At 44.0% G+C, this 24,219-nt stretch overlaps 1 protein-coding gene and 1 long non-coding RNA gene across 10 annotated transcripts in view; both read right to left on the reverse strand.

The window, feature by feature from the left end:
• The window catches only part of LOC148384054 (uncharacterized), a 102,201-nt gene extending 96,890 nt beyond the window's left edge, over nucleotides 1–5,311 (reverse strand). For 2 of the 7 annotated variants that reach the window (XR_015853386.1, XR_015853388.1), the window contains exons 1-2: nucleotides 4,723–5,309; nucleotides 3,449–3,551 (exon numbers count right to left, since the gene is read on the reverse strand). This is a non-coding gene — a long non-coding RNA (uncharacterized LOC148384054). Of the gene's footprint in view, nucleotides 1–3,448; nucleotides 3,552–4,722 lie in introns of all 7 variants that reach the window. The other 5 variants (XR_015853385.1, XR_015853389.1, XR_015853387.1 and 2 more) reach the window with 5 other exon arrangements.
• Nucleotides 5,312–6,298: 987 nt separating this feature from the next.
• LOC148384059 (cytohesin-1) lies at nucleotides 6,299–24,201 on the reverse strand. Of its 3 annotated transcripts, none has more exons than XM_088357545.1 (13): nucleotides 23,963–24,201; nucleotides 14,295–14,377; nucleotides 13,260–13,324; nucleotides 12,287–12,353; nucleotides 12,083–12,201; nucleotides 11,401–11,481; nucleotides 11,215–11,327; nucleotides 10,718–10,866; nucleotides 10,529–10,640; nucleotides 7,692–7,768; nucleotides 7,545–7,613; nucleotides 7,293–7,447; nucleotides 6,299–7,213 (listed from the first exon to the last, which is right to left on the reverse strand). In XM_088357545.1, exons 1-13 carry the CDS (start codon nucleotides 23,979–23,981, stop codon nucleotides 7,135–7,137), a joined length of 1,188 nt encoding a protein of 395 aa, XP_088213671.1. In that variant the 5' UTR covers nucleotides 23,982–24,201; the 3' UTR covers nucleotides 6,299–7,134. The 3 variants fall into 3 exon arrangements, with proteins under 3 accessions (XP_088213671.1, XP_088213668.1, XP_088213670.1); XM_088357542.1 differs by lacking the exon at nucleotides 23,963–24,201 and adding an exon at nucleotides 21,813–22,015; XM_088357544.1 differs by lacking the exon at nucleotides 23,963–24,201 and adding an exon at nucleotides 19,520–19,798.
• Between the last annotated feature and the right edge of the window lie 18 nt (nucleotides 24,202–24,219).

Raw genomic sequence — 24,219 nt, forward strand, 5'->3', positions numbered from 1 at the left:
CGAGTGGGAGAAACTTGCGCAACTTCAAGCGTACTTGCTTCACAACATTCTGGATTGTTCCCGTTTTCCTCACTGACGACATATCCAAGCTTTCCTAACATGCGTGGACCAACGTTTCCACGTGAAACTCGAGCACTTACGCGTGACGTGGACGAATGTAGATTTAGAGAGATTCCAAGGAACTGTTTAGGAAGCATTGTCACAATTCTAGCTAACTAAAGATACGATTCGGGTGTACTCAGAATAATATAACTCCATCAAAAAACGTTTTGGATTCAAAAGATGTGACTGTATCGAATCGTTTCAGTTTAAAATATATCGAATCATGTTTTACTGGAGAACGAAACAGTATCTTGGAGGGAAACTACTGACAGGTTCATTTCTATTGTAAAATAACAAGCGTCAACAACAAAAAGCGTCTCATTCTTTCTCGAATCCCGCCGAATCAAACCGAATCGTTTCACTTTCAAATAAACGCTCCTAAAATCGGATCGCCCCTATTATATATCGAAAAGCGTATCAAAATTGTCTTTTATTGGACCCACAAATTTATACATACATATTCGCTTACAATAGGTGCTATTAAAGGTGTGGACTGAGAAATATTTTTGGCCTTACAGCTCTTATTCATGCAACAATGCGAACATTTTCTTGTAAATGTACTTATTTAGTCAGACATACAGCAGTCAGAATACTATTTATAAGTTGTCTTTTCTCATATCTTTATCGTACACAAATAGCGCGAGTTTGTAACCCTGATAAGGTCATGAGGTCATAGACACACACACGAGTAAAAAATGCCTATCTGGCAAATAGCTCATGCTGAAAACGGGCCGTTGTTATTCATGGCGGTATTAGGATTGATCCGAGCCGGGCTGCCTGGCACCGCCGCCGCCGTCCGTTTATCAGTATCGGGTGGCGGGAGACGGAGGAGGCGGTGACATAATGGGGATGTTCAGAATGGACTTTGATTCCCACCAGCGGGTCTGGAAATAGCAGGCTGATGTCATTGGGAAGAAGGCTAATGAATGTGTCTGCGCTGGAACAGCAGCTCGGACTCAACCGCGCTGATAGCTGAGAAGGTTGTGGTTTTCAAACACCAACACACACACACACATACGCACGTATGGAGACACACGCGCATTATTCATATGCAAAACAAGCGGTCCAAATTGTTATCCGCATGATGAGGCTATGCGGTAATCGGATCCTGTACCATGCCGGTAAGAAGTTTCCAAATAGAAAGTGTGTGTGCGTAAAGGTTAACATGACACACAGCCACACCTGCAAGGATGGATGGAAGCATGGCTAGATGCTTCCACGATAGCCAGATTGCTGTATGAATGTACTGCCGCGTTTCAAAGCCTTTCTTTTGAAGGAGCTTTCCTCCTTTACCTGGCAGATGTTTCAGGACGCCACATGCCTTTTGCTTTGATGCCATCAGGAAGCGATTTTCGTGACTCAGCGCGTAAATGTGGTCACACATACAATGAGATCATACGAGGGGAGCGCGAGCCATTTTCGCACGCTTCAATGGAGCCTTTGTTTGCGATGCAGGTGGGGTGAGGACACTATCGACATCCTATGACACCAAAAACGGATCCTTAAATGGCAAGAGGGGAAGAAAAAGGTCATAAAAGACGTAAGCCGCAAATGTATTCAACAATTCGCCTGTTTTGACATCATTGCAACATTGTAACAAGTCACGCCTGGCGCCAAGGTGTCCATCACACAGCATGACGCACTTCCCTTATTTTATTTAGGGAGTATGACTTCATACATGACAGCGCATTTCTACATTTAAGCACACAAGCTCATGCACAAGTCCACTTGACCTCCTTACAGGGACTCTTTAAGGTTAATCGTGATGTTCAAGAGCTCAGACTCATGACTTATGATTTATCCCTGTCTTTTTTTTAGTGATGGGATGATGAAGCTTCAAATCTGCTTCATGAACCAGTTGTATTTTTTGACTCTGCCACCATTGCAAATCTAAGAATATAGTGCCATCTTTTTTGCTTTGTCTGCACTTTGACTGGATCCTCGGCATTAATAATTCAGCGTTGTTTTTTTTAAATGGCCAACTCACTCCTCAATTTGAGAACAGCACTAGCAGATATCAATTTATCTTCGACAAACAAATAGAAAAAAACAGTTTGCCATATTTTGCACTACATCTTTTCATACCGCGAGTCGCTATGGTAACCACCTGACAGAGAGACGGCGAAAGTCACTTCTCGGAATTTACTTTACGGGGTCATTGTCAGCCTCTGCGCACTGACCTGAAAACTTAGTCCGCCTGCCGACATTGTGACATGCACCTGCTTGGTGACTGCTTGATAGTACTTCAAGAAATTACTCATGGCACTCGACGGCGCGCACACCAGGTTGTTTTTCACAGTATGGTGTGATTGGAGGAGGAGAAGAAAAAAAATGACAGAAGATGAAAATCAAAATGATACACTATCACTCAAACAGCATTCAAGCCATTTCCCTTTGTTCCCTTCAAAATGGGCGCTCCCCAACGACAGGAAATTCTTCTGGAGGCACTCCAAAATCACCGCCTGCTTTTATTTTTTTCAATTTCTTATTATTGTTGCTCCCTCCCACTTCCCAGCTTGGAATCCTAGAAGGACCGGTACAGTGAGTTCCGAACAGCGGGTCAACAAAACACCTTGCGCCATTTCAGAAAGCTTTGCCGTCAAATGTGGACGTTATGAATGTGCACCACAAGCTTTGGTGGTGGTGGTGGGGGGGGTTAGGGTTAGGTCACGTAATGAGATGTGAGGTCACTTGTTAAAATTCCCACAGGAGATAATGCTGGCACACCACAAACACACAACCAGAATTCCCAGAATGAAAGCCACACACACACAAATGCACAAGTGAATGAATGCGCACAAAATGCCACATTTTCCTTCTCACCCGCCACCCCCCAAAAACAAAGTCCATCCCTTCCAGTAAGTGTAATAATGAATGCTGGCAATCCGGGCGGTCACATTACATCAACTTCTGCTAACGTGTCAAATCATTGACAGAAGCCTTTTATTGTCTGCACATATTCACACATACAAGTCGTAAAATGCGGCCTATTTCAATTCTGGTCTGCTGATAAGACGCAAATAAAACAAAACAATTATATGAATAAGTTCCAGGAAAGCTTCTTTTCCTCCTCCCAGAGGCAACATTTGGGAAATCTAAATGGGTACCATTACCAGTGTGACATGAAATGGAACTTACCGTAAAACGGGAACTGGTCGAACAATTTTTGAAATACTACACATGCATGTAAAAACAGTAAACAATTGTGGAATGCAACGTGTATTAAAAGTTTGTTTTAGGAATCAAAAAGGAGATTCTTGCTTGCACAGCCTATTAATTTGTCACTCTCTCAAATTTAGCAATATAAAAAAAAAGAGAATATAACATTGTAAATTATATGCCTTACCTGTTTTCGGAGTTTGGTCACATGATGTTCAGAAGCTGAGCCGTGATTGGTTGTGACTTAAGGCACGTTTTCAGTTGACAGCAGGTGATAAAATGGCCACCCCCTGAGATGAATCAGAATACCGTGTTTAGACTAGTGGAGCCAGGTCCGAGCGTAATGAAAAAAAAAAAACATGCAAATTTAACATAATTTTTCTTTATTAAAATAACAAAATGCATCAAGGTTGCGGTATCACTTGCAAAGAAAAAAAGCATTGCATGAAAATAACCGTTAAATTTACGTCATTTTTCCAAAGCAACGTGTAATTCTATGACAGAAGTTAGAGTAGTTATATTTAATCAGCAGTTGCTTGGAAATATCCACTTCAGCAGTTGCTTGGAAATATCCACTTCACATTATTTATGAGTAAAAATTGTTTAGGAAAAACAAATATTTGCAAGTCAACCAGGGTGACTGAACAGTTTATGATCCACTTCTCTTTTATAAGTGAGATTTCATTGGAAGTCTGAAGAGAACAATGCTGCATCACGTGCACAATAGTCATGCTCATCTAACGACACGCAACAATCCATAGGAAGAAAAAGGAGGGCATGTCTTGTGGCTGCCTTCTAATCCTCTTTCTGAGAAAGGCTGCCCTCAGGAATCATTCACTGTCCCTCTCCAGTGTATAATGTTGCACCAGTGATTTATTGTATGGCTGTAAAAAAAAAAAAATGCTGCTCACTTCTAAAGTGCATTTTCAATAAATATGTGGCAGTTATATTTTAGCCATACCCCTATTGAAGGATGCAAAAATAATATTCAAAAGAACTACAACGCAATGCATGACGGGATAGCTAGCAAAAACGATATATATGATATATATATATTTTTTTTTAATTAAAAGCCATGAATGTGTAGTACAGGACATAAACCATAGCATTTATACTTAGCAAATATGAAACATTCGAAACAATTGTATTTACGTGTATTTGGGAACCGCTTTACACACAAAATGGACGGGCGGTGGAAAACAAACTCGATGACGCAATGCATCACGGGATATATGCAACTAACAAATTTCTTGTTTGTTCTCGTTTTGTATTTATTAGGCATTAATTGTTCAAACTCTTTGTTAAAAAATGTTGAAAATAAAAACAAACTACAATAAAAAACGTTTTTGCTTACTTCCGGGTTTTTGCCCCAGCTCTCGGCGCGACGCTACCGTAACACGTGTGAAAAGTGTAACAGCCAGGCCACAATTGTAATATGTGTTTGTTTGGTAACGTACTCACTTGCCTGTGCCACACCGTTGACATTTTATGAGCCTCGGTTTCCCACGCAAAGTAGGCACTGCAAGGACTCCCGTTGCGAGGTACCTTCGGTTCTCCCGCCGTCGTGCCTGCGCCAGGAGAAAGGCGGAGGGACGCTTCTGGGAAACAATCTGGGCCTAATTGGAAGCGGCACACTCGAGAGAAAAAAAAAAAAAAAAAAAGGCGCGAGGGTCTGCTGGGGAAACCGCAAACGATAATATTGGAGCTATCACTGGGACACGTACAAATTGTTTATTATGGAACCTCTGATCTTTAAATTATTAGTTTCAGTTGGCAAAGCTATTAAAAAAAAAACTGGCACACTTGCTCCTCAAAAATGTGGCCTACAAAAATGTCCCATGGAAAATTATAAAAATAACATTGGTGTGATATTAATGCACAAAACCTGATACACTCTTTCCTAGCGACAAAATTTAATATTTTTTTTAAAAAGCATTGTACAAGATGGATTTTTTGGCAGAAATTAGAGTTGTCAAATTTTTGATTTGCATGTTTTTGTGCAGTTAGAATGAAAAAGAAATGTGATGGTCCCTATGTGACATTTTTGACACCATATCGATCCCAACATTTACATTAAAATCAGGGATGCACTGATACCAGTTTGTTTCCGCGGAGTTTTATTTTAACCAAATATTATTTGAAAACAAATTATGGAACAGGGTCTTTATTATTAAAAAAGCTTCTCAACATCTGTTTCCAGTAACCCCGTTTGGATTTTCATCCACAAAGTGTAACACAGAGCTCATCAGCTCACTTTGTATGCGGCCGCATGGTGCTGAGAAACAGCTCTGTGTGACATCTGAGCCAGAGTAGGAAACTTTATTAACCCAGCAGTGTAACAGTTATCATCTCGAGCCGTTGCGGTCGCTCCGAGGTATGTCTCAGACTGAGTTTCTTCAGATGGTTAATCGAATTGCTCGTGTTGAAAAGTGCTCGCCTTCAGCCCTGCTCTGGACAATTCTGCAGTGTATAATTTTTCATTCGGCTTTAGTGGTGTCATCCAGCTTTACTGTGTTTTGCTGTTTGTAGTGACGTCTCACGAGGGAGTCACGGGGTCACCATTTTCCCCACTCACAGAGAGCATCATAACCATTATCATCTTCGACGGCTGAGATGTGATCATTCAAGGTTGTGTGTGACCTTGTGTCCTCCATCACGTTGCTTATTTGTAAACTGCAATCCTCTCTCACCTGATGTTCACTGCATGAGTGTCCAATCCATTGAAAGTATTCACGAAAGTAAGAGCAATTTTCCGGGCATAATGTACATATTTCCGCTGCATATATGCTGAGATCGGACACACATGCACACGTGAAGCTGTGGAATTGCTTCAGGCTAGAAAAACATGCAGATGTTTAATTTATATGCAGAAAATTAACTGGAAGAAAGTCGGGCTTTTGTATCAGTGAACAAGCAACCAGCCAGTGGGCCTATTAGAACATTAAGGATTGATTGTAAGGGATTATATGAAGCCTTTCCTCAGGCTGCACTTAGTAGTCTCATAACGCCCCCTGCCGTCCATAACACACAACTATACTTTTTCTTGACCGATTTTTTATTTTACTTTATTTTAACTCGATTAAATGACAAGAGAATTTTTCTTAACAAGGTTTAAAAAATAAAAGATGGCACGACTAATAGTGAAACAAATCTTGAAAAACAAATACTATACATTTAAGTATGTACAAAAAGGTTGATAAATAAACCAATACTGACTAGCAATATGATTGTTTTCTTTCAATTCTCTACATGTTAGTGCACTGGAAATAGCGGAAGCGTAAGAAACATCAGGTATTCCTAATCGCAAAAAAAAAAAAAAAACCTGTTTTGGTTTGATAACCTGAGACGAGCCACAGTTGAACTTCTACCGGTGGTCTTCTAAAGCTTCTGTATGGAACTTGTGCATAAACAACGTCTACTATTATCTAGTTATTACTCTTCGGACTGATTTGCTATCGCTAACCAGCAGCATTTCTCTTGAGAATACCAATTATGGAAGGAAATGTATCTATAAAGTCACCCAATTGTTGGCATTTCCCAACATTTGCATACAAAAGCAAAAAAAGGGAGTAAAGCTGTAAAAAGACGTATCCAAACATGTTAAAGCCTTTTGGAAAAGTTCTTTTCTTATGAGGACTATTTTGTTGCCGCGCGTTCAGACCTGCTGAGTTCGATGTGCCGGGTGGAGTGCGTGTTGGGGGGGCTGCCTTACAGAGTGTTTTGTTTTTCAGGAAGCGATGGGCGACTTGGCTTGACTCCATCCTGAGCATCCGGCGCGCTTCCTGCTTTCCTGACCGGCTGAGTCCAAAAAAAGCGAGGAGAACCCCCATCTGCTCCGTCAAGTGCAACATGGTGAGCGTGGGGCGGGGCTCCTCAGTGTCTCTTCATGGACGACACCTTCTTCTTTCTGGCGGCCAGCATCTCGTAAAAGGGGTCCCTGCTGATGGCGGCCCTGCGGACATTTCAAGTATTTGTTTAAGGTGGCCTCTGGAAAAATATTTTTTTGAGAAGAGGAGCCCTTAGTTACGTACTTGATGCTGTTCATCCATTCGTCCTTCTCCTCGGTGGTGGGGGCGGAGATGCGGTAGAAGGTGTGGTTGCCCTCCACCACGCGACCGTCGGCCTCCGTCTTGCACGCCTTGATCACTTGGTCCTTGTTGTCGGGGATGAAAAGCTCAAAGCAGTTCTGTGGCGGAAAGAAAGACCACCGTCATGGAGGGAAATAAAACGAGGAATTTTTACGTGTAGTGCCAAAACGAGACACAAGAGTGCAGTGTGCTTACAGGCTTCTTGTCCTCCACTTCCCTGATGCTGAGGTTCTCCAATGGGATGATCCCTCGCGGCTCTTTGTCCTGCGCACGTGAAGAAGACACAACAAGTTCAGTGAGACGCCCGGCGTCAGAGCGGCACTAAGGTAACGTGGTGCTCACCGTCGTGTATTCAAAGTAGTAGAGGCAGTTGTCGGTTAAGATGAACCATCGTCGCTTCCAGGTCTTAACTCGGCCTCCTGCGTGGCAAATCAAAACCATCAGATGGGCTCGGTGGGAAGGAGGAGAAAGCGCAGGAGGCAAAGCGTTGAGTCTAGCAACACGCAGGCGGACAGACGTGAGCAGGCAGACAGATGGAAGCTCCCGACGAGTCGCCCGCGCACAAAATGGTGCGCCGGGTCCCGTCATGCACTCACCACACCACCACCACCACCACCATAGGTAGAAAGAAACTCAAGTGCTGCTTTGATGAGGTCATTGAAAACTTGCTGCTGGCCTCATCTGGCCCGATAAACACACACCTCGTAAAGGACGCAGTGTGGGGCCGCTACTCCACTTGCATACCAATACTGCATTCCCGCACACACACGCAGGTGTTTGATAGGCCGCTTTTATTTTTATACTACAACTGACATCACCCGCCCCATAAATAGAGTTTGAAACACACATTACTGGAACATCCAGAAGGGTGGGGTGGGGGACTTTATTGTAGATCAATGAAACGAGAATAGGGCAACATTACATGAAACTGGACTGGAAAATTAGGCGGAACCAGAATATGAAAATTCATTTCCTGCCAGGAAAATAGAGGTGACATCGATGCCTTTATTTTTAGAATACTATCTGTAACTGTTATTATCATATTGCAATTGATATCAAGTGAAATTGGAGTGAAAACACCCCCCCCCAATGTATGAGTAAAAAAAAAAAACACTTCATCATCTGGTCTTTCTTTACAAGGCCACACCCCCTTTCACGCCCGGTGGGACTTTTCATTAACTCGGGCATCGCTGACCCTACCTGACCTCTCACCTTAAACACAGCAGGCTAGTTTCCTGTGCGGGGAAACCTGATCTACATAAGCAGATGCCCCCCCCCAAACAGGATGCCAATGAGGGTCAGGAGCCTGCAGCTACATTCTGCTACTCTTAAGCGTCGAATTTCCTGTTGGGCTCTTGGTTAGCTACAAGTCTAGACTATGTGAGCCCACCACCATGTTAGTTGACGTACATCTACTGCGATAGGAAAGACGGAGTTTAAGTCACGGCCCGTAGGCACCGCACATATGCAGCCATTCAAGCTATGGTCAAACACCATAAAATGGTCAAGGGGGGTGGGGGCTTTCCTCGCACTCCGACTAAGAAGAGAGCGAACTCCTCCGATGCAAGAATAGCTGGGTAGCGGTCCCGGCACATTGTTGCTAAGGGAGGGTTGAGCGGGTGCATGCTCAAGTGGAGGCACGGCGGGATGCTGGCAGCTTTTAAGGATTACGATGGCTAATTCTGTGACCACTTGGATTCGGTCGGTGGTATCCAATCAAAACACTTTGCTGGCCGCACCGCTTTCTCCAGCCACGTAGCACGCACCCATCCGATCCATTGAATAGCAAAGAGAAGAGCCACATAGTTGAAAAGCTGCAGTATTCCCTTTCCATACACACAGAGCAAAATCTTGATGTGGCTGCTCTACTGGATGGAGGAAAGGGTATAATGCAGCTTTAGGACGACGAAACCAAAAGCCACATGAAAAAGATAGTGACCATCAGAAGACCTCGGTGGGAGCGGTCAGAAAGCGAGAGGAGCCCGCGAGGGTGGCAGCCAACCACCCACAGAGATAAAATGACAGGACACAAAAATCAAAAAACCGCCAGCGCGGTGAGTCGACTGAACAGACAAACATCTGAAGTTGGAAATGCGTCGATGGAAGGGACAAACAGAAATATCCACAGACATGGAAAATAAAAAACCCAGCTGGATGTCGGAGGAGAACAAAAAGCAATAATGGCGCACCACCAAAAGCACCGGAGAGCTGAGAGAGAGAGATGGAGCAGGTCTTTTGTTTTTGTTTGGTTGGTTTGGGAAGAACAGGTGTACATACCTCCTGAGGTAGGAAAGACAACAGCCAAAATCATGGGAACAAACAAACGAAGAGGGAAAAGGAAACAAAATAAATCATCAAATTAAATAAATGAGAAGGAATTATTGCACCACAGTGACGTTCATTTGGCTTTCAGGCTGTTGTTGTACTTCTATTCGCCACATGGTGGAGCTGTGCACACCAAAAAGCCTTGGCTCCATATTGACGATTTATTTTATCCTCCACCTTGATTTTTTTTTTTCGTTTAGAGGAAGACGTCTGACGTCAGCCAGTTGTCCGGATTCACAGTGATTAGCACGATTGACTTTTCACAAATCAGCGTGAATCAGAACAAGGAGGAGGAAACAGAAGGAGGGGAGTGTTGAGGAATCCAAGCGCTATTATTTTCAGCTACCATCAGTTGACCTGTGGAACATCTGGAATGCAGTAAGGCAGCCCAAAAGTGTCTTTTATATGTACATCTCGAATATAAACCTACAGGAGACGTGTGAATGCTGATTTAAAACTGTCGTCTTGGAAACATGCTAATTATATAATTAAATCTTCCATAAGGACACCTGCTCACAGTTTTAATGGTGCGGAAAATTAAGCGCACTAAAAGTACGTTCACGTTCAGACGCACACTTGATTGACTTCCTTTCCCGTGCTTATGTGAATGTATGCATCCATCTTGAAACATTTATAAGCCTTCACATATGGTGGTCTGATCTCAAGGCCTCATTCATAATTCATGAGAACATGGCGGCTGCATGAAGTGTGTTTCACAAACACACACGCACACATTCACAGGTTGGTGACCTCATTTTTAACCCACTTGATGGATGTGCTGCTACCTGCCCGACAACAAAGCCTATTGTATGATGATATTTGTCTTTTAAGGCTATCAAGTGATCGTCACTCACCCAGTTTAAGGAGCCAGCCTTCTCGGTCCGGGTTGAAGAAGGTGTGTGTGAGGTCGTTGCCGTCGTCCTCTGGGATTTTAAAAGGCTCATTCTTGATGCTCTCGTAGAGATTCTGCGTTGGGAGAAAAGACGCGGTTAATACGCGGCGCCTCGGAATGGGACCGAAAGCAGCCTTGAAGCCAAACTCGCCCTGAGCAGGTCTTCGGGTAGGTCTCCGCCCTCGTTGATGCCCCGGTTCATGGAGATGAAGCGCTCGACGGTGGGCTTGTCCTTCACGTTGGGGTTGTGGAGGCTAGTGTTGAGCATGATGATGGCGAAGGATAGGATGTAGCAGGTGTCTGGAACACATGCGGCACACTCAAGACCTGATGGGCATTCCGCAGTCTGAAAGTTAGCTTAGCGCGGCCACTTTTCTATTGAAAGGCCGATCATGCAGCTGACAAAGCAGCACTTGATGTGTTGTACGGCCCCACATGCATTATGCACGTCCATCTGCATCCATGATAAAGCCGCTCATCTATGCGCATTATTCCCAAAAGGCGGACTAAAAGACTAGCTGGGCAGACTTTCTGTCTGCGGAAGAAAGTAAAGTAGCTCGGCACGCCATTAGGCCGTCCTCGACTGAAATATCAAGCACTCAATCATGATTATGTGGGAGCTAAATTGAAAAGGTTCTTAGCTGGCACCTGTGGATTGGAAAACGCCGGGGTTGCATTGGCAGTAGCGCTGAGCGAAGGCTTCCATCATACGGTCGATCTTCTGGGCTTCTCCCGGTAACCGAAAGCTCCACAGGAACTGTCTGTGAGGGCAAAGGTCGCCGTTAGGGCACGGTTTGGTTTTTTGGGGTATGTAGCAATTGTGTGTCGTCTTACCGCAGGGCCTGAACCAGGTTGAGGTCTGTGAATTCATGAAGTTCAACAAAAGCGTGAAGGACCTGGATGTTGAAATCATCTCTACGAGGCAAACAAGGAAATACATTTGAGAAGATAATAAGAGGAACACCCTAATTTGAACAAAATGTCTCAGTCTGATTGTTGAGGCCTTTAAAGCGTGACTGAAGATGTTTTGGTCGTAAAGGGATTGTGCTCCCATCAGAAGGCTCGCCCCTTTGCTAATTCGTTTAACATCTCATCTGGATGATGACATCATCCCGTGACCCGTACGCCCTTCAGAGTAGATGATCTTCCCCCGGGAGCCTCACGCCGCATCACTCCCAGCGGACCAGCAATTGCCTTAAAGCGTGCAGAGTGAAAACAGCCGTTCCCGGACCTCGCCTTTAATACGTGACTGTCTGACCCGTAATCCTCGCATTCCGAAAACGAGCCCCGCATCATTTTCACGTACTTGTAAAGCAACGTCGGGCTGTGGAGTCCGAGCTTTAATTTCCCTTAAATGATGCAGACAGTGTCTTGAGCGCGTCACTTAAGAGTGACTAAGACAATTGAAAGCAGATGGAGATGAGTGAGGAGCAGACGTTATCCAAATGCGGGAACAGAAAAGTATTTCGGTGGAAAGTGAGCACGGTGGAAACTATGCACTTGCTAAGGTCCTCACCTTTCCCCGAGGTAATCCCCAATGGCAGTTTTGTTCAAACCTTCCCCCTTGCAGAGGAACTGAGCGATGTCATCGCTCGTGTTCTTCAGCAGGTCGTTCTCAATGAGGAACTGAATTCCCTGGAAGAGTGACAAAGGACATGCGGGAGGTCAAAAAAAAATCCTCTTTCACACACGTGAGGTTTCATGCTAATCACCGGCCTACCTTTTTGGGGTCCATGTTGAATTTCTTACGGCCCATGGCCACCTGTTTGTTCCTCTGCATGATTTTCCTGGAAGGTCAGATAAATTAGATATTTATGAAGGTAGGACTATGAAGATCGACTCAAACCCCGAACCTTGAAGCTAGGTGCCAGACGTCCAAACCACAAGGCTAGCATGCCGTCTGACCCAAGCATTTTTCCCAATTATCAGCTATAAGCCACTTCCCTGATTCATTTATCAAACAGACGAGTCATCTTATCCAACGTGACTCATAAATCGCATTACCAAATGATATTTCCCGCCAACTATTCACGTCGACCCTGGCTGCTGTGACTAATCCCGATTATGGGAAGAATTTCATTCTCAGGCCTGGAGCTGTTCAGGGTGGAGTTCTCAAGGTACTTCTGTCGCCACGGCGACCTTCTCCCGCAACCCCCGGTGAGATTCCTTTGGCTTTTGTCTGCTGCTGAGCTTCTTTAAGTCAAACGGCAGCAGACAACAGACCAACGTGATGGTGCGGTGTCGCCGCGATGCCATCGAGGAGCCTTAATGGGTTTGGGAGGAACGCCAAAGTGCGCCATGATTTATCTGCCGTTGATGGGATCTCTCTGACCAAAGTAGTCGACCCCCGCGCCCCCTTTCCCTCGGGACCGCGTATTGTCTGCCTCGGCCCGCTGCATTATTCAATGAGGCCTGCCATCATGTGGGGTGTGCGCCGGATAAAACATTTAAAGTGCCTTAAAAGCACGGCCAATGTGGGAGGAGTATTCGATGTGACGAGATTACCATCGACGATCAATAATTGACGCCTTCATTTGCTAAGTAAATAGAAGGCAAACGAGTCAATTTGGGCGACAGGCGAGGTGATGTTTGCCGTCGGGGGGGGCGTGAAGGGAATGTTTTTTTTCACAGGCTGTAAATGAAGGCATCTCTGGGTTCTATCTCAAAACCTATAAAAGGTCCATCCATCTTACCTCTCCTCGGTGGAACCCAGGTTCTCAATCTCGTTGGTGACCTCTGCTATCTCATCCTTTAGCCGCTGGGGAAAACAAAACAGAGTTCACTTGTTAATTCTTTCCAATTTATGGTCGAGTCATTATATGTCAGAGAATTTGGGGGCAGTCTCATTTTAAATTAAAAAAAGTTTGTTGGTTTCACGTAAATGTAGCCTTCAGAGACAAAACCTCATTTATGTCATGTTATTTATGCTAACAGTCCCATTAGCCTCCAGTTTTATGTCAATGTCCCGTATTGAGTGATAAAGGCCGGATTCATATCCAAGTCCCGTGCATAACGATTTATTCCGGGCCGCACCACAAAGGCAACATCTGTGTCGTCAAGATCTGCGCAATCCCAACGCATTCCTCGAATGCTCGCCTCCGCAAACAATGGCCGGGCGCACACAAGAGGCCTTGACCCGCACGGCCGGCGGAGGAGGGCGTGGGAGTCAGCGAGGGGCCCGGGGGGGGGGGGCGCTACGACCAAATATGGAGAAGAGGGCGTATTTTCGGGCGGCAATGCCAGTCAAGGCTCATTAAAGTGCGGGTGTCAGCCTGCGGTGTTTGTCTGCAAGGACAGTTGGAAGCCGACTCTCTCGTGGGGACATCTGGACGTCGGGTGTGACAATCTGTCACCCTTGTGTGTCAATTGTCTAATCACCCATATTTCATCTGAATGCTTCACATGATGCGTTTAAAACTCCCCATCACGTCACTCAGTAGATGGCGACCATTTTAAATGGAGATAGCCCAAATGTTTTTTCTGGGGGAAATGAGATCTGGGTAGGAAATTCCCGACATTCCACTTGGGTTAAAATGTGTGGCGGGGGAATTTGTAGACAAAGTGGTGGGAGAACGAAGGCGTGGTGAATGAGTTCGAGCAAATATTTTGACATTGTTTTGCAAGTCCAAATATAAAGACTCAGCCACAGAGGCAACACTTCATGACAGATTTTGGTTTTTCTTTAAATTGGGAAGCCTGTAAAAGAAAAACTGCATTCTTGACAGTACCTGAATGTCCTCCAGCAGCTCCAGCTTGCGCCGGCGGATGTTCTCCAGCTCCTGCTGCTCCTCCGGAGTAAGATCGTCCGGCACTAGGAAAAAACGGGAGATTAGCGGACAAGGCACCAAAAAGAACATCGGGGACGACATCGAGGATTATTGCAGACCAGATCTTCTACCACATATACCGGCCAACAACAGGCACCAATTAACTCCAGGGTTAAACTTTTTCTCAACCTCATGACATCAGTGGTAGGGTTCAAAGGCTAGCGCGGTGCATGGCCCATGCTGACTTGGTGGATGGCTGTGAATAATTAGCAACATAATGCTAATGTCGACGGAGAGAAGCGCTACACGTAACATTTAATTAGCAGGGTGCTTTAAATTCCAATATACTGTCAAAAGGTTGACTGATGATTGGCTGCCATTAACCTATAGCATCACAAGCTAACCAGCTTTGTCATTAACCGATTCCCTGCCAGTCCAGTTAAAATGAATTTTTGACATCTATAATCGTCACTGGCAGCGAATTAATTGATGTTGAGTATTTTGGGAAAAAACGCTCTCAATAAGGTCCAGAACGGACCAGGACAAAAAGAGGCCTCATCTAGGTTGCTAGCAAGCGTCTGTCATTTCCAAGAACATAAGCAGCACCGCAGGCAGGAAACCATCCACTCAAATTAAATGCCGAGAGCTACTTGTTTCCCTTCTTGTCTGAGAGTCACTACTTGGCTGTTAGTCAGCCAACGTCTGGCCTGGCCCGACCCGATGAAAAGAAGCAGTCATCGGAAAGGAAGAAAAACGAGAAAGGGCGTAAACGAGAAGGGCAAGTGGGGAAGGTGGGGAACTAATGCATAAGAGTCGACCTTTATATAAGCTCACTTGATCTTGGGTTTGCGAGTCTGCGTAGACACTATCACAAAACCAGAATTGGACTGAACCAATCCCAAGACTGTCAAGTCTGAACACACCCTTGGAAAACCTGGATTGACCTGAAGCACTTTTTTATGTCCTTCCACCGCAACATGACTAACGTTTCTATTTCAAGCAACAGCAACCATCTGGTCCAAAGACAAGCTTCATTAGGCTTAACGAGGGAAACGGATGTTGGGCCATCCTTACGTGAAGATATCTTGCTCCTCAACCCTCAAGGCTCCAATCAATCGACCCCAAACCGAAACTAATAAGAGTGCTGGGAGCAACTCCAAGCGGTCCATGTCATAATGCATTCAGCGCAAGTCGCAAGCACGTGGACAATCCATCACTAACCTATGGACGCCCGCCAACACCATCGTCCATTAGGCAAAAGGTGATGTAAGATTCATAAGCAGACTAAACGTCATTACAACAAGTCCCTCTGGGATTGCTGTGAAGACCACACACACGCTATTCGGACCTAAAACCAAACAACCTGGAACAAAGACCAGCGGGGGTTTCAAAAGTCACTCAAATGGGCAGCATCCCAAATAAACTTGCTCACCATTGACCTCCTGACTCTTTATTGCCGCACACATGAGAAGACGAGACCACCGGTTATGAATCGTAAATCCCCAAAGCATCCGACCTGGACTGTGGGAGGAAATAGAAGGAACGTTGTGCAGTCGTGACGGCGTGGGATAGAAACTGAGTCGGTGGAATGATCCCAGGGTGAGTTAAAGTGGGATCAGAAGAATTCCGCGACTAGGTGCAAATGAAGGGACAAATTCTTAGTCTTGGTCTCACGAAAATATCAGAATTAAATTACACGAATTAAACTTCCGAACTTTGACAGATCGATCTTAACGAGTTCACCATAACAAGACGGATTCCCAAACTCCGACCACTCACCTGAATGACAAAAACGCCAAGCTGCCCAGTTTTTGGGGTTTCTTATCTAGTCCAAGACTTCCCAAATGACACTGGATTTGTTTTTAAAAAAAAAAAAATCATTTGCTCAGTTCCCTTCGAGCAAGGCGTCCATCCTCATGAGGCAAAAATAGATGCTACGCAGTGTTTTCCAGCTGCACGGCGGAATGAGCAGCTCCCTGCCGGCTTCCAGCTCGAGACACGTGGGAAGAAGCCTCCCTCCTCCCCCGTCTCCATCCCATTTCTCTATTTTGCCTTTGCAAGCTTTAAATGTGGAGGCTCCACCCTGTGGCCATTCCTTACTCTGCCTCCTCCTCCTCCTCTCATAAAAAAAAAAAACAATATAGGGAGGACAGACGAGGCGAAAACAAACAAGACAAGACACATCGCAGATGTTCTTCACTTGATATTATTTGAAGAGCCGCAAGCAGCAATACTTGCGTCATATTTTTCTACATTTTGGGTTAACTGCCAGGCCAGAATATCTAAAACTGATCTATTGCACCATACAGGCGCCGGGGAATTATGCTACGCTAACAAAACAAAAAAAGACTATTTGTGAGCATGAAGTTATCTGTGGAGAAGCCAGGAGCTCCAACACAGGCAGACATGAGTCAGCCCGTCACGGCGGGACACTCTCACTCCTGACGAGTCATACCGATTAACGCCTGGCTCACTCGACAATGCACATCTATGCTTAGGACAATCATTACTCTCCACGGGATAGTTTAGTGACACATACCGGGACCTTGAGTAAGATGATGGAGTGTTGCGTCATGTGTGTTCAAGACATGTGCTTGCGACCTCACGTCTGCAAAAAATGTTGGTTCAACTAGCACAACGAGGCCGCTGTGAAGGAATGTCGAAGGGAATGTAAAGCGAGGCGGCCCCAGCTTCAGAATCAAAACAAACGGAGAAAACACAAACATCCCACGGCTGCACTCGAATAATCACACGCGCGTAATCCGTCGTGGTGGACGCTAAAAAGACGTTGCTTTCTCTTAATCATTTCGTTGTTTGTACAGGCTGGTGCGGACACCCCTGGAAGCGGAAGTGCCGTTTGGACCCGCACAATGCGAGCCTTTGTGCTCCGGCGGCCACTAGCCTCGATTCTTATCGTGGACGACCGATTATCAACATCCTCTCGGAAAGGGCAACACATCCAGACAAGCCCGTGTGAATATTTCTAGTATGATGGTGGGAAGTAAAAAAATACAAATACATCTGTTGAAACTTGTTTTTTTAAATACAGGAGTTGAATCGGTACTTATGTGTACTTTTAGCAAAGTACTGTGTATGTGTACTGTTGTGAAAGTACATTCTTGGGGTTTTTTCTGCTTTAAAAATCACCTTCGCGAGTTTGTAGCAAAGACAGAAAGTTGCCACATCCTGTGTGGCGTAGTTTCAAATGCTGGAGCTTCCTGTTTGTTGGTTCTCACACACAAGTGGAACACACCTGTCCTTTGGGAAGGCTTTTTTTTCTCTCTCTGGGGTGTTTGCTCTCTGTATTTACATCTAACAAACAAAGCACGTCATATTTATAGTTTCACTTCTTTGTGTGATACCCGCAAGGCGTACCTGCAGACCAGAGCCGCCATTTTGCGGTGAGGACAACGCAACTGCAAGGCATGTTAGTACCTGCTGCACACGTGCCTAAAAAAATGAAAGTGGCTGAGACTTCTCAACGTAAACAGTTAATTCACATTTCTAACCCTGGAACATATTATTTCTATTTCGGGGATAGAAACTGTCTGAAACTGCAAAACCTTGGGGATTCCCATTTCTTAATGATTTGGCATTTTTCCCCGCACAAATGGTTGTAGTTTAGTAACACCAGACCAATGTAAAAACACAATTTTCTGACTGCATTTTACTCAAAAGTGCTGAGTTGAGTGGAAAAAGGGCGTCCACCAACGCAAAAACATGAGAAAATAAAACAAGATTGTGGCGAGACGTAAAGATTGTGGCGGGGGTAAATCAAACCACCGGCGACTTGCGGTGCAGCCGTTCATCACGACTACTTTTAACTCGACGGGCCCACCCGCCAACATGCGGCACAGACACATGGACAACAAAGCAGCTGTGTGGCCGTCTCATCGCGGCAGAACATAACAGGATCAGTCAGCGAGACCGAGGCTAATACGATTAGCGTTCGTGCAGTTGGCGTGGGCTAATTAACGCCGCCTGCAACTGAAGCGCATTGTTGGGCTTGTTGCTAGCACACTTTGTTGGGGTTATAAAACATTCAAGAGGGGTAACGTGAGAACACGTAAGGGGGTGTGTGTGGTCGTGCTTCACACCTGTTGCTACAGAGTGTGCGCTAAATATGACATTTAACCCACATGAATGTTCACCTCTTTAATCGGGTGACCAATTGTCATTCCAATTGAAATTATTATGATTCAACATCTTTGGTCAACTGTGTTCATGCGATGTGACCTATTCCGATTACATGCGTCACTTTAATAGCCATTTTATGACAATGTCGGATAGACGTAGGCCTACAGAGGTCTTGGTGACGCTAGAGAAAGAAGCCTTAGAGCACAAATTAAAGAAAAATAAAGTTATTGATTATTCACTTTATTCTATGTACATCAATTGTATTTGTGTTCTTTGAATGTTAGCTACAGGAATAGAAAGCGATCATGAATCTTAGTTCCCTTGGCAAACAGAGCAAGGTACTTTTCCCTACGTTTCTAAAAAAATACTTCAACTGAAACATATTTTGTGTTCATTAGAACTTCATTTTCAGTTTGATGACTGAAAGCGGTGTCAGATGTCAAATGTCTAATCACCCGTCTAAAAACTCCCCCATTTATTGACATAAACAAACCCTCCAGGGGCCATTTCAGGGATTATGAGGGCCGCACAACAGTGAACATCCATCCATTTTGTAGTCCTGATTAGGTTGATCTGGAACCTGTCCCAGCCCAGGGACACCCTGGACTGGTCACAAGCCAATCACAGCCTTTATATAACATCCATTCACACTCACACGGACAATAAAAAATACTTGATGAACCTGATATGAATGGTTTTGAAATGTGGGAGGATGCTGGAGTAACCAAAGAACACACACTCAAAGCAGGAGGAGAACAATACAAACGCCTCACAGGTTCCAGATTCGAACCCAGAATCTCGGAATGTGAAGCACAAGTGCATTGTAGTATTTTCAAATTCTACAAAAAGTACACAGAACTACAATATGAGACTAAGTAATGAGAAAATAAACATCCTATATACCTGTAGAAGAAAATAGAACTTTTAAAAACCGGAAATAAATGCTAATAGCGACTTCCGGACCTGACTCGAAAGTTAATATGGTATTACGTTAATATTATTTCCATTATATTTATATAAGTATGACAAGTCAAAAGAGTTTGACTCACCCACGCCGTCTTCAGACTTTAACACCATGTTTTCTGTCTGTCTTCTTGTCTGCGTGCTGCTTTCGAGTCCGACACTAAAGTTCGACGAGCCTTTTCAAGCGTCCAAAGTTAATTAATTCGTCTCTGTGTTTTCAACTAACAACTTTAAATATTATCTCGGGAGAGTTAGGCAGTAGACAGTTAAAGGGAGCAGTTAAATCTACTGGAAGTTTCAGTCAAAAGGTCCACCCTTGTCCTGTCGGGCACTCCTGTGTGTGCGTTTGTGTGTGAGGAGGGAGGGGGTGCGTCAGTCTATCAAGACAGCCAAAAACTACAAGCCAGTTCCGGTCCATATTTTCGCAATAAACCACCCAGTCGTTTTGGTCATATGTGTACAGAGAAAATAAACATGAAATACAAGTTGGGGTTCGTCTAATATTACATAGAGTGCAATACGTCTAACTAAAAACACAATAACGTGTTTTTGTGACAGTAAAAAGTCTTATTTTGAAGAAAAATACATGACAATCTGGGTGTCATTGTGTTGGGCGAAAGGTGCAGGAAAAGGGCCCAATGACGCGTTCAGGGGCCCACCTCTCCACCCTCTTTTGTGCACTGGCCCAGGCACGCACACAGCTCAGGGGGTGGGGAGAGGCGGGACAGCTGGACCGTGTGGGGGCGGGTAGCTTGATTGACACGTTCAGCAGTTTTCACCACTTTATCTGCCACTTAAGTTAAGTTTATTCCGAGAAAACCCACATAGTGACCAAGCCCTGACACGAATTACACGAATCAGCATAATAATTTAAAATAACTTGTAACTGAATGTATATGCCACAAAATGTAGAACGGCACTAGGTGCGTTTAAAGACTTCCAACAAAACAAAGCATCTCTAACGCATACCCCCCCCCCCCCAAAATTAAACCTAACAAGAAGACCATAATTCCACTAGATGGCGCCAAAGTAATACTTTCAGGATTCGAGCATAAATACCGTGAAGACCCGCGATTTTCAGTGAATGTTACCCCCAAAAGTTAGTTTCCCCCTAATACATGCAGAATTAACGTTTTGTTTTTGTTTTTTTTTTACTTCCAGTGAAAAGGACGGAGCCTGTTGCTGCTTGCTCACGAAGGCAGAAGACAGTTGGAGGTGCAGGAATGCTGCCCTGTGACAGCCTGTGAAAACACCCCCCGGCTCTCACGCGCTCCATGTGCGGATTCCGCGCAGCGGTGTCAGGTAATAGTCACTCATCAAAAAACACATTGTTCCTCTCAAAGATCAGAACCACAGTTCGTTTTGCATGACTTTGCGCTGTGTGTGAATGCCGCACTTGTGATTAAGCGTCGCGCAACAATGCTTCTCGTGTTGAGTTGAAAACTTTACAATGCTTCAACTGTTGCAAAAAAAAAATGGGACAACTCACAGAGGCTTCTCATTTTGACTTCACTCATGTAAAGAAATGTGATCAATGCACAGAAAATGTGCAAACAGTGACCCCTGTTGGTCATTACATTACACTACAGGCGCTTTTTCACCCAAGTCCTGACCAGTTGGTGAGCCTGGTGTCAGTTACAGTTCAAGTTTACTGTCAAACTAAACTTAAACGGAATTACATGTTATGTTCCAAGCACACAACTTGGAGTTAGCTTAATGCTAACACACAATGCAAAATGCCATAGAGGAGCTGATGAATAGTCGTCCATCCGTAACCGACACAAATCGGTCAAAATTAAACATGAGTGAGGCCTTCAGAGGTTACCTGAGGTTGCGTGACAATGGCTAGCGAGATTGTGCTGTACCCGCATTACCACACCACAAGAAACAACTTCCCCATTGAGCATCCACGTCATCTCTTTACACACACACGATATACATTCACACATTTGCACAAGCGGTGTGCTGATTCAGACGTTTGGAAATCAGCGACACTTCCCTTTGTGTCACACTCCGTCAGCAGCTGATTCGCCGCAACCCGTCAAGTCATGCCAACAACACTGACTTGCCTTCCAAAAATGCTGCTGGGCACCCAAAAATATAAATCTATTTTTTAAATATGTGAATGCAGAGAGAGTTAAGCTTTCACAGTAATTCTAATTTGGGTCAAAATATTGTTTACTCACTCCAACCACTTTTTGTTACCAAAGACCTTTTCCGCAATAATGTTGCAATGTGTCTCAGTGATGTCTCAAATTTGCGAAGATTTTCCATTTTTGTATTCCACTACACTACTCACAGCCATTAATCGGCCACAGCAGGAATAAATTCAAACAATTACACGTAACAAATATTAGAACATTTCATTTAAAAGGTTACCTGCAACTTGCTGGACCACATCCACAGTTGGACACAAGAATAAATGAAGACTGGACCCACAAAGTTCGCTTACTGTCCCCATGTCTAATAATATTAATAACAGTCAAAAATCAAATTGATAGAAAACTTTTAGCAAGACTCAAAGATGCTATAGTTATTCCACGGAGAGGTTCTTGAGCTAATCCAGATGACGGTGGATTCACTCCATCTAGGCGCGCCTGTTGTCGGAGGCGGCAACTGTTTCCGCTTTCACCTGGTTCCTCTTTTTGTGTCGGTTTCTCAGTTTTCTCTCACGCCCTAATAAGATGCGAGATGACACTCAGAAAAGGCAAATGCACTTTTCATATGAAAATTCTTCTTTATTGCCCCAGATTTCAGTTCCAGTAATTAATGTAATTTAATAGTTAATTGAGCCATTGGTCAAGCAAAATGTGCAGCTCTTTTAGGTGAGGTTTGCTATTACACAAATTCACATATCCTGATTTGAGTTACGAGTTTTGTTATTCTCTGAACGGATTCAATTTGTATATTTTTATGGCGGTTAATAACAGTGCCATCCATCGCTCAACAGTTTTTAATACAACCAATTCTAAAATTTGGACCTTCTTTAGAAGAGGTTTGCTATTACTTGTCTGAACTCAAACAGAAATGGTAGCCATAACATGGCATGATAAGTTTTTTTCCCCCACATGGTCTCATGTGACATCAAGAGTCAAGAGTTGACCCGCTTGTGAACCGCGACGTCAGTCATCCTCAAGCAAAAAATGCCGCAGTGGTGAATCGGCACAGTGGAGTCAGCACTCTCTACTTTTTAGTGCACTCTCAATTTGAACTGAACTGACGGGAAAGCTCAAAGTTGGAAAGAAAAACTGGTGGTAAAAAGTTAAAGCATGCAAATGAGATTTGAACTCAGAACTTCAGTACAGCGAGACAGCTCTCTCAACCACTACCTCCACCGTACCAACATAAAACCGCTAATGTTAGCATCCTCCCCAGTGACTGGACACTAAATATAGATCACAGCTTCAAACTGTCAGAGTAGAAACTTTCCTTGGTCACAATCGGTGCATTTTAATGAGACGCTTGCTTTTTGACGTTCGTTTCTGTGTCATCCTTTGTTTTTTCATTATTAACGTACCCAGAATGGGTCCCCTGTGATTCGGCTGCTTAGCTGTGAATTTGACAGCTCCTTTATTTTCATTCTGCTTTGTTCATGACAAGATGTGTGTGCACACCTTGCACATGTGTCAATCATAGTGGTAGGAGGGCTCACCAGTATGACCACAACAAGCTGCCTTCGAACACATCTGGGTTGGTGGCAGTACAGACAAAAAGCCAAAGAAAAAGAAACACCATTACTGTCAGGCTATTTACATCATGTCATCGCTGACCGTCTGTTGTGGCATGTTAAAAAAATTGCTGACCAAAGTTTTGTCTTTGTGCAGTCAGATGCAAAAAATATAGTATCTATAATTACATAATATTTTTTTTAATGGAACAAATTATAACTGACCAATTTTAAATATATCAGTACATTTAATAAAAATAATATGCAAACCATAAGATAAATATAAAAAGTATATTCTTTAAAAAAAATTCCCATATTTTATTCTTTTAAACTTATTTTTTCTCAATTTTGTTGTGTTAGGGTAAAGGATGATCTAAAAATAGCTAGCACGTGAGGTAATTACATTAATATGTTTTCAAATATTACCTTAAATATTTAAAAAAAAACTAAAATGTGCAAAAAAAAATTAACGTATCAAACTATTTTAGAAATAAAAGACAAATGCGCCACACGTAACCATTCATTGAACATTTAGTCATTCTTTTTGTAGGAAACGTTGCAATGAGGGCAGTGCTTAGTGCTGCTCTATTTTGAGATTCCACTGCAAGCGCAGAATACTAAAGTGATGCATAATTGATAGAAAAATCCCTCTGTCATTGCCTCACCAACCTCATTCATTCCAATCAATCGTCTTTTATCATTTCCATCTTTGATTACACGAACTGGCGAATACAGCAGTAGCGTGCCGTCTTATCTGCAGTGTGACGCTTCATAATCAACATCCCATAACATTTTTTTTCTTTTTACATATATAGCAAATCAAATGGTCGATATGAAGAAGGAAGAATTGTTTGGGACAAACCTGGAGTGTCTCCCTCCATCCTGGTGCTTCTCTGGCGGCGTGAAGAAGTCTCAGTGCCCGAGGGAGGGAGGCGGGAGCGAGGCTGTCACCGAGCCGCCCGCAGCAAGCCGGAAACCTTCTTGTTCGGTTCTCTCTCTATTTCAAATCCTTCTCCGCTTTCCTCCTCGCTCGTATGTACTTTACGGAGCCTGCACCTCGCCACTTTGAACTTAGAACTGACAAAACCACAAACTAACGATTAGCGTACGTGCTGTCAA

This window comes from Syngnathus floridae, chromosome 17 (genome assembly GCF_059516105.1).
Source record: "Syngnathus floridae isolate MCC-2025c chromosome 17, RoL_Sflo_1.0, whole genome shotgun sequence".
Classification (NCBI taxonomy): Eukaryota; Metazoa; Chordata; class Actinopteri; order Syngnathiformes; family Syngnathidae; genus Syngnathus; species Syngnathus floridae.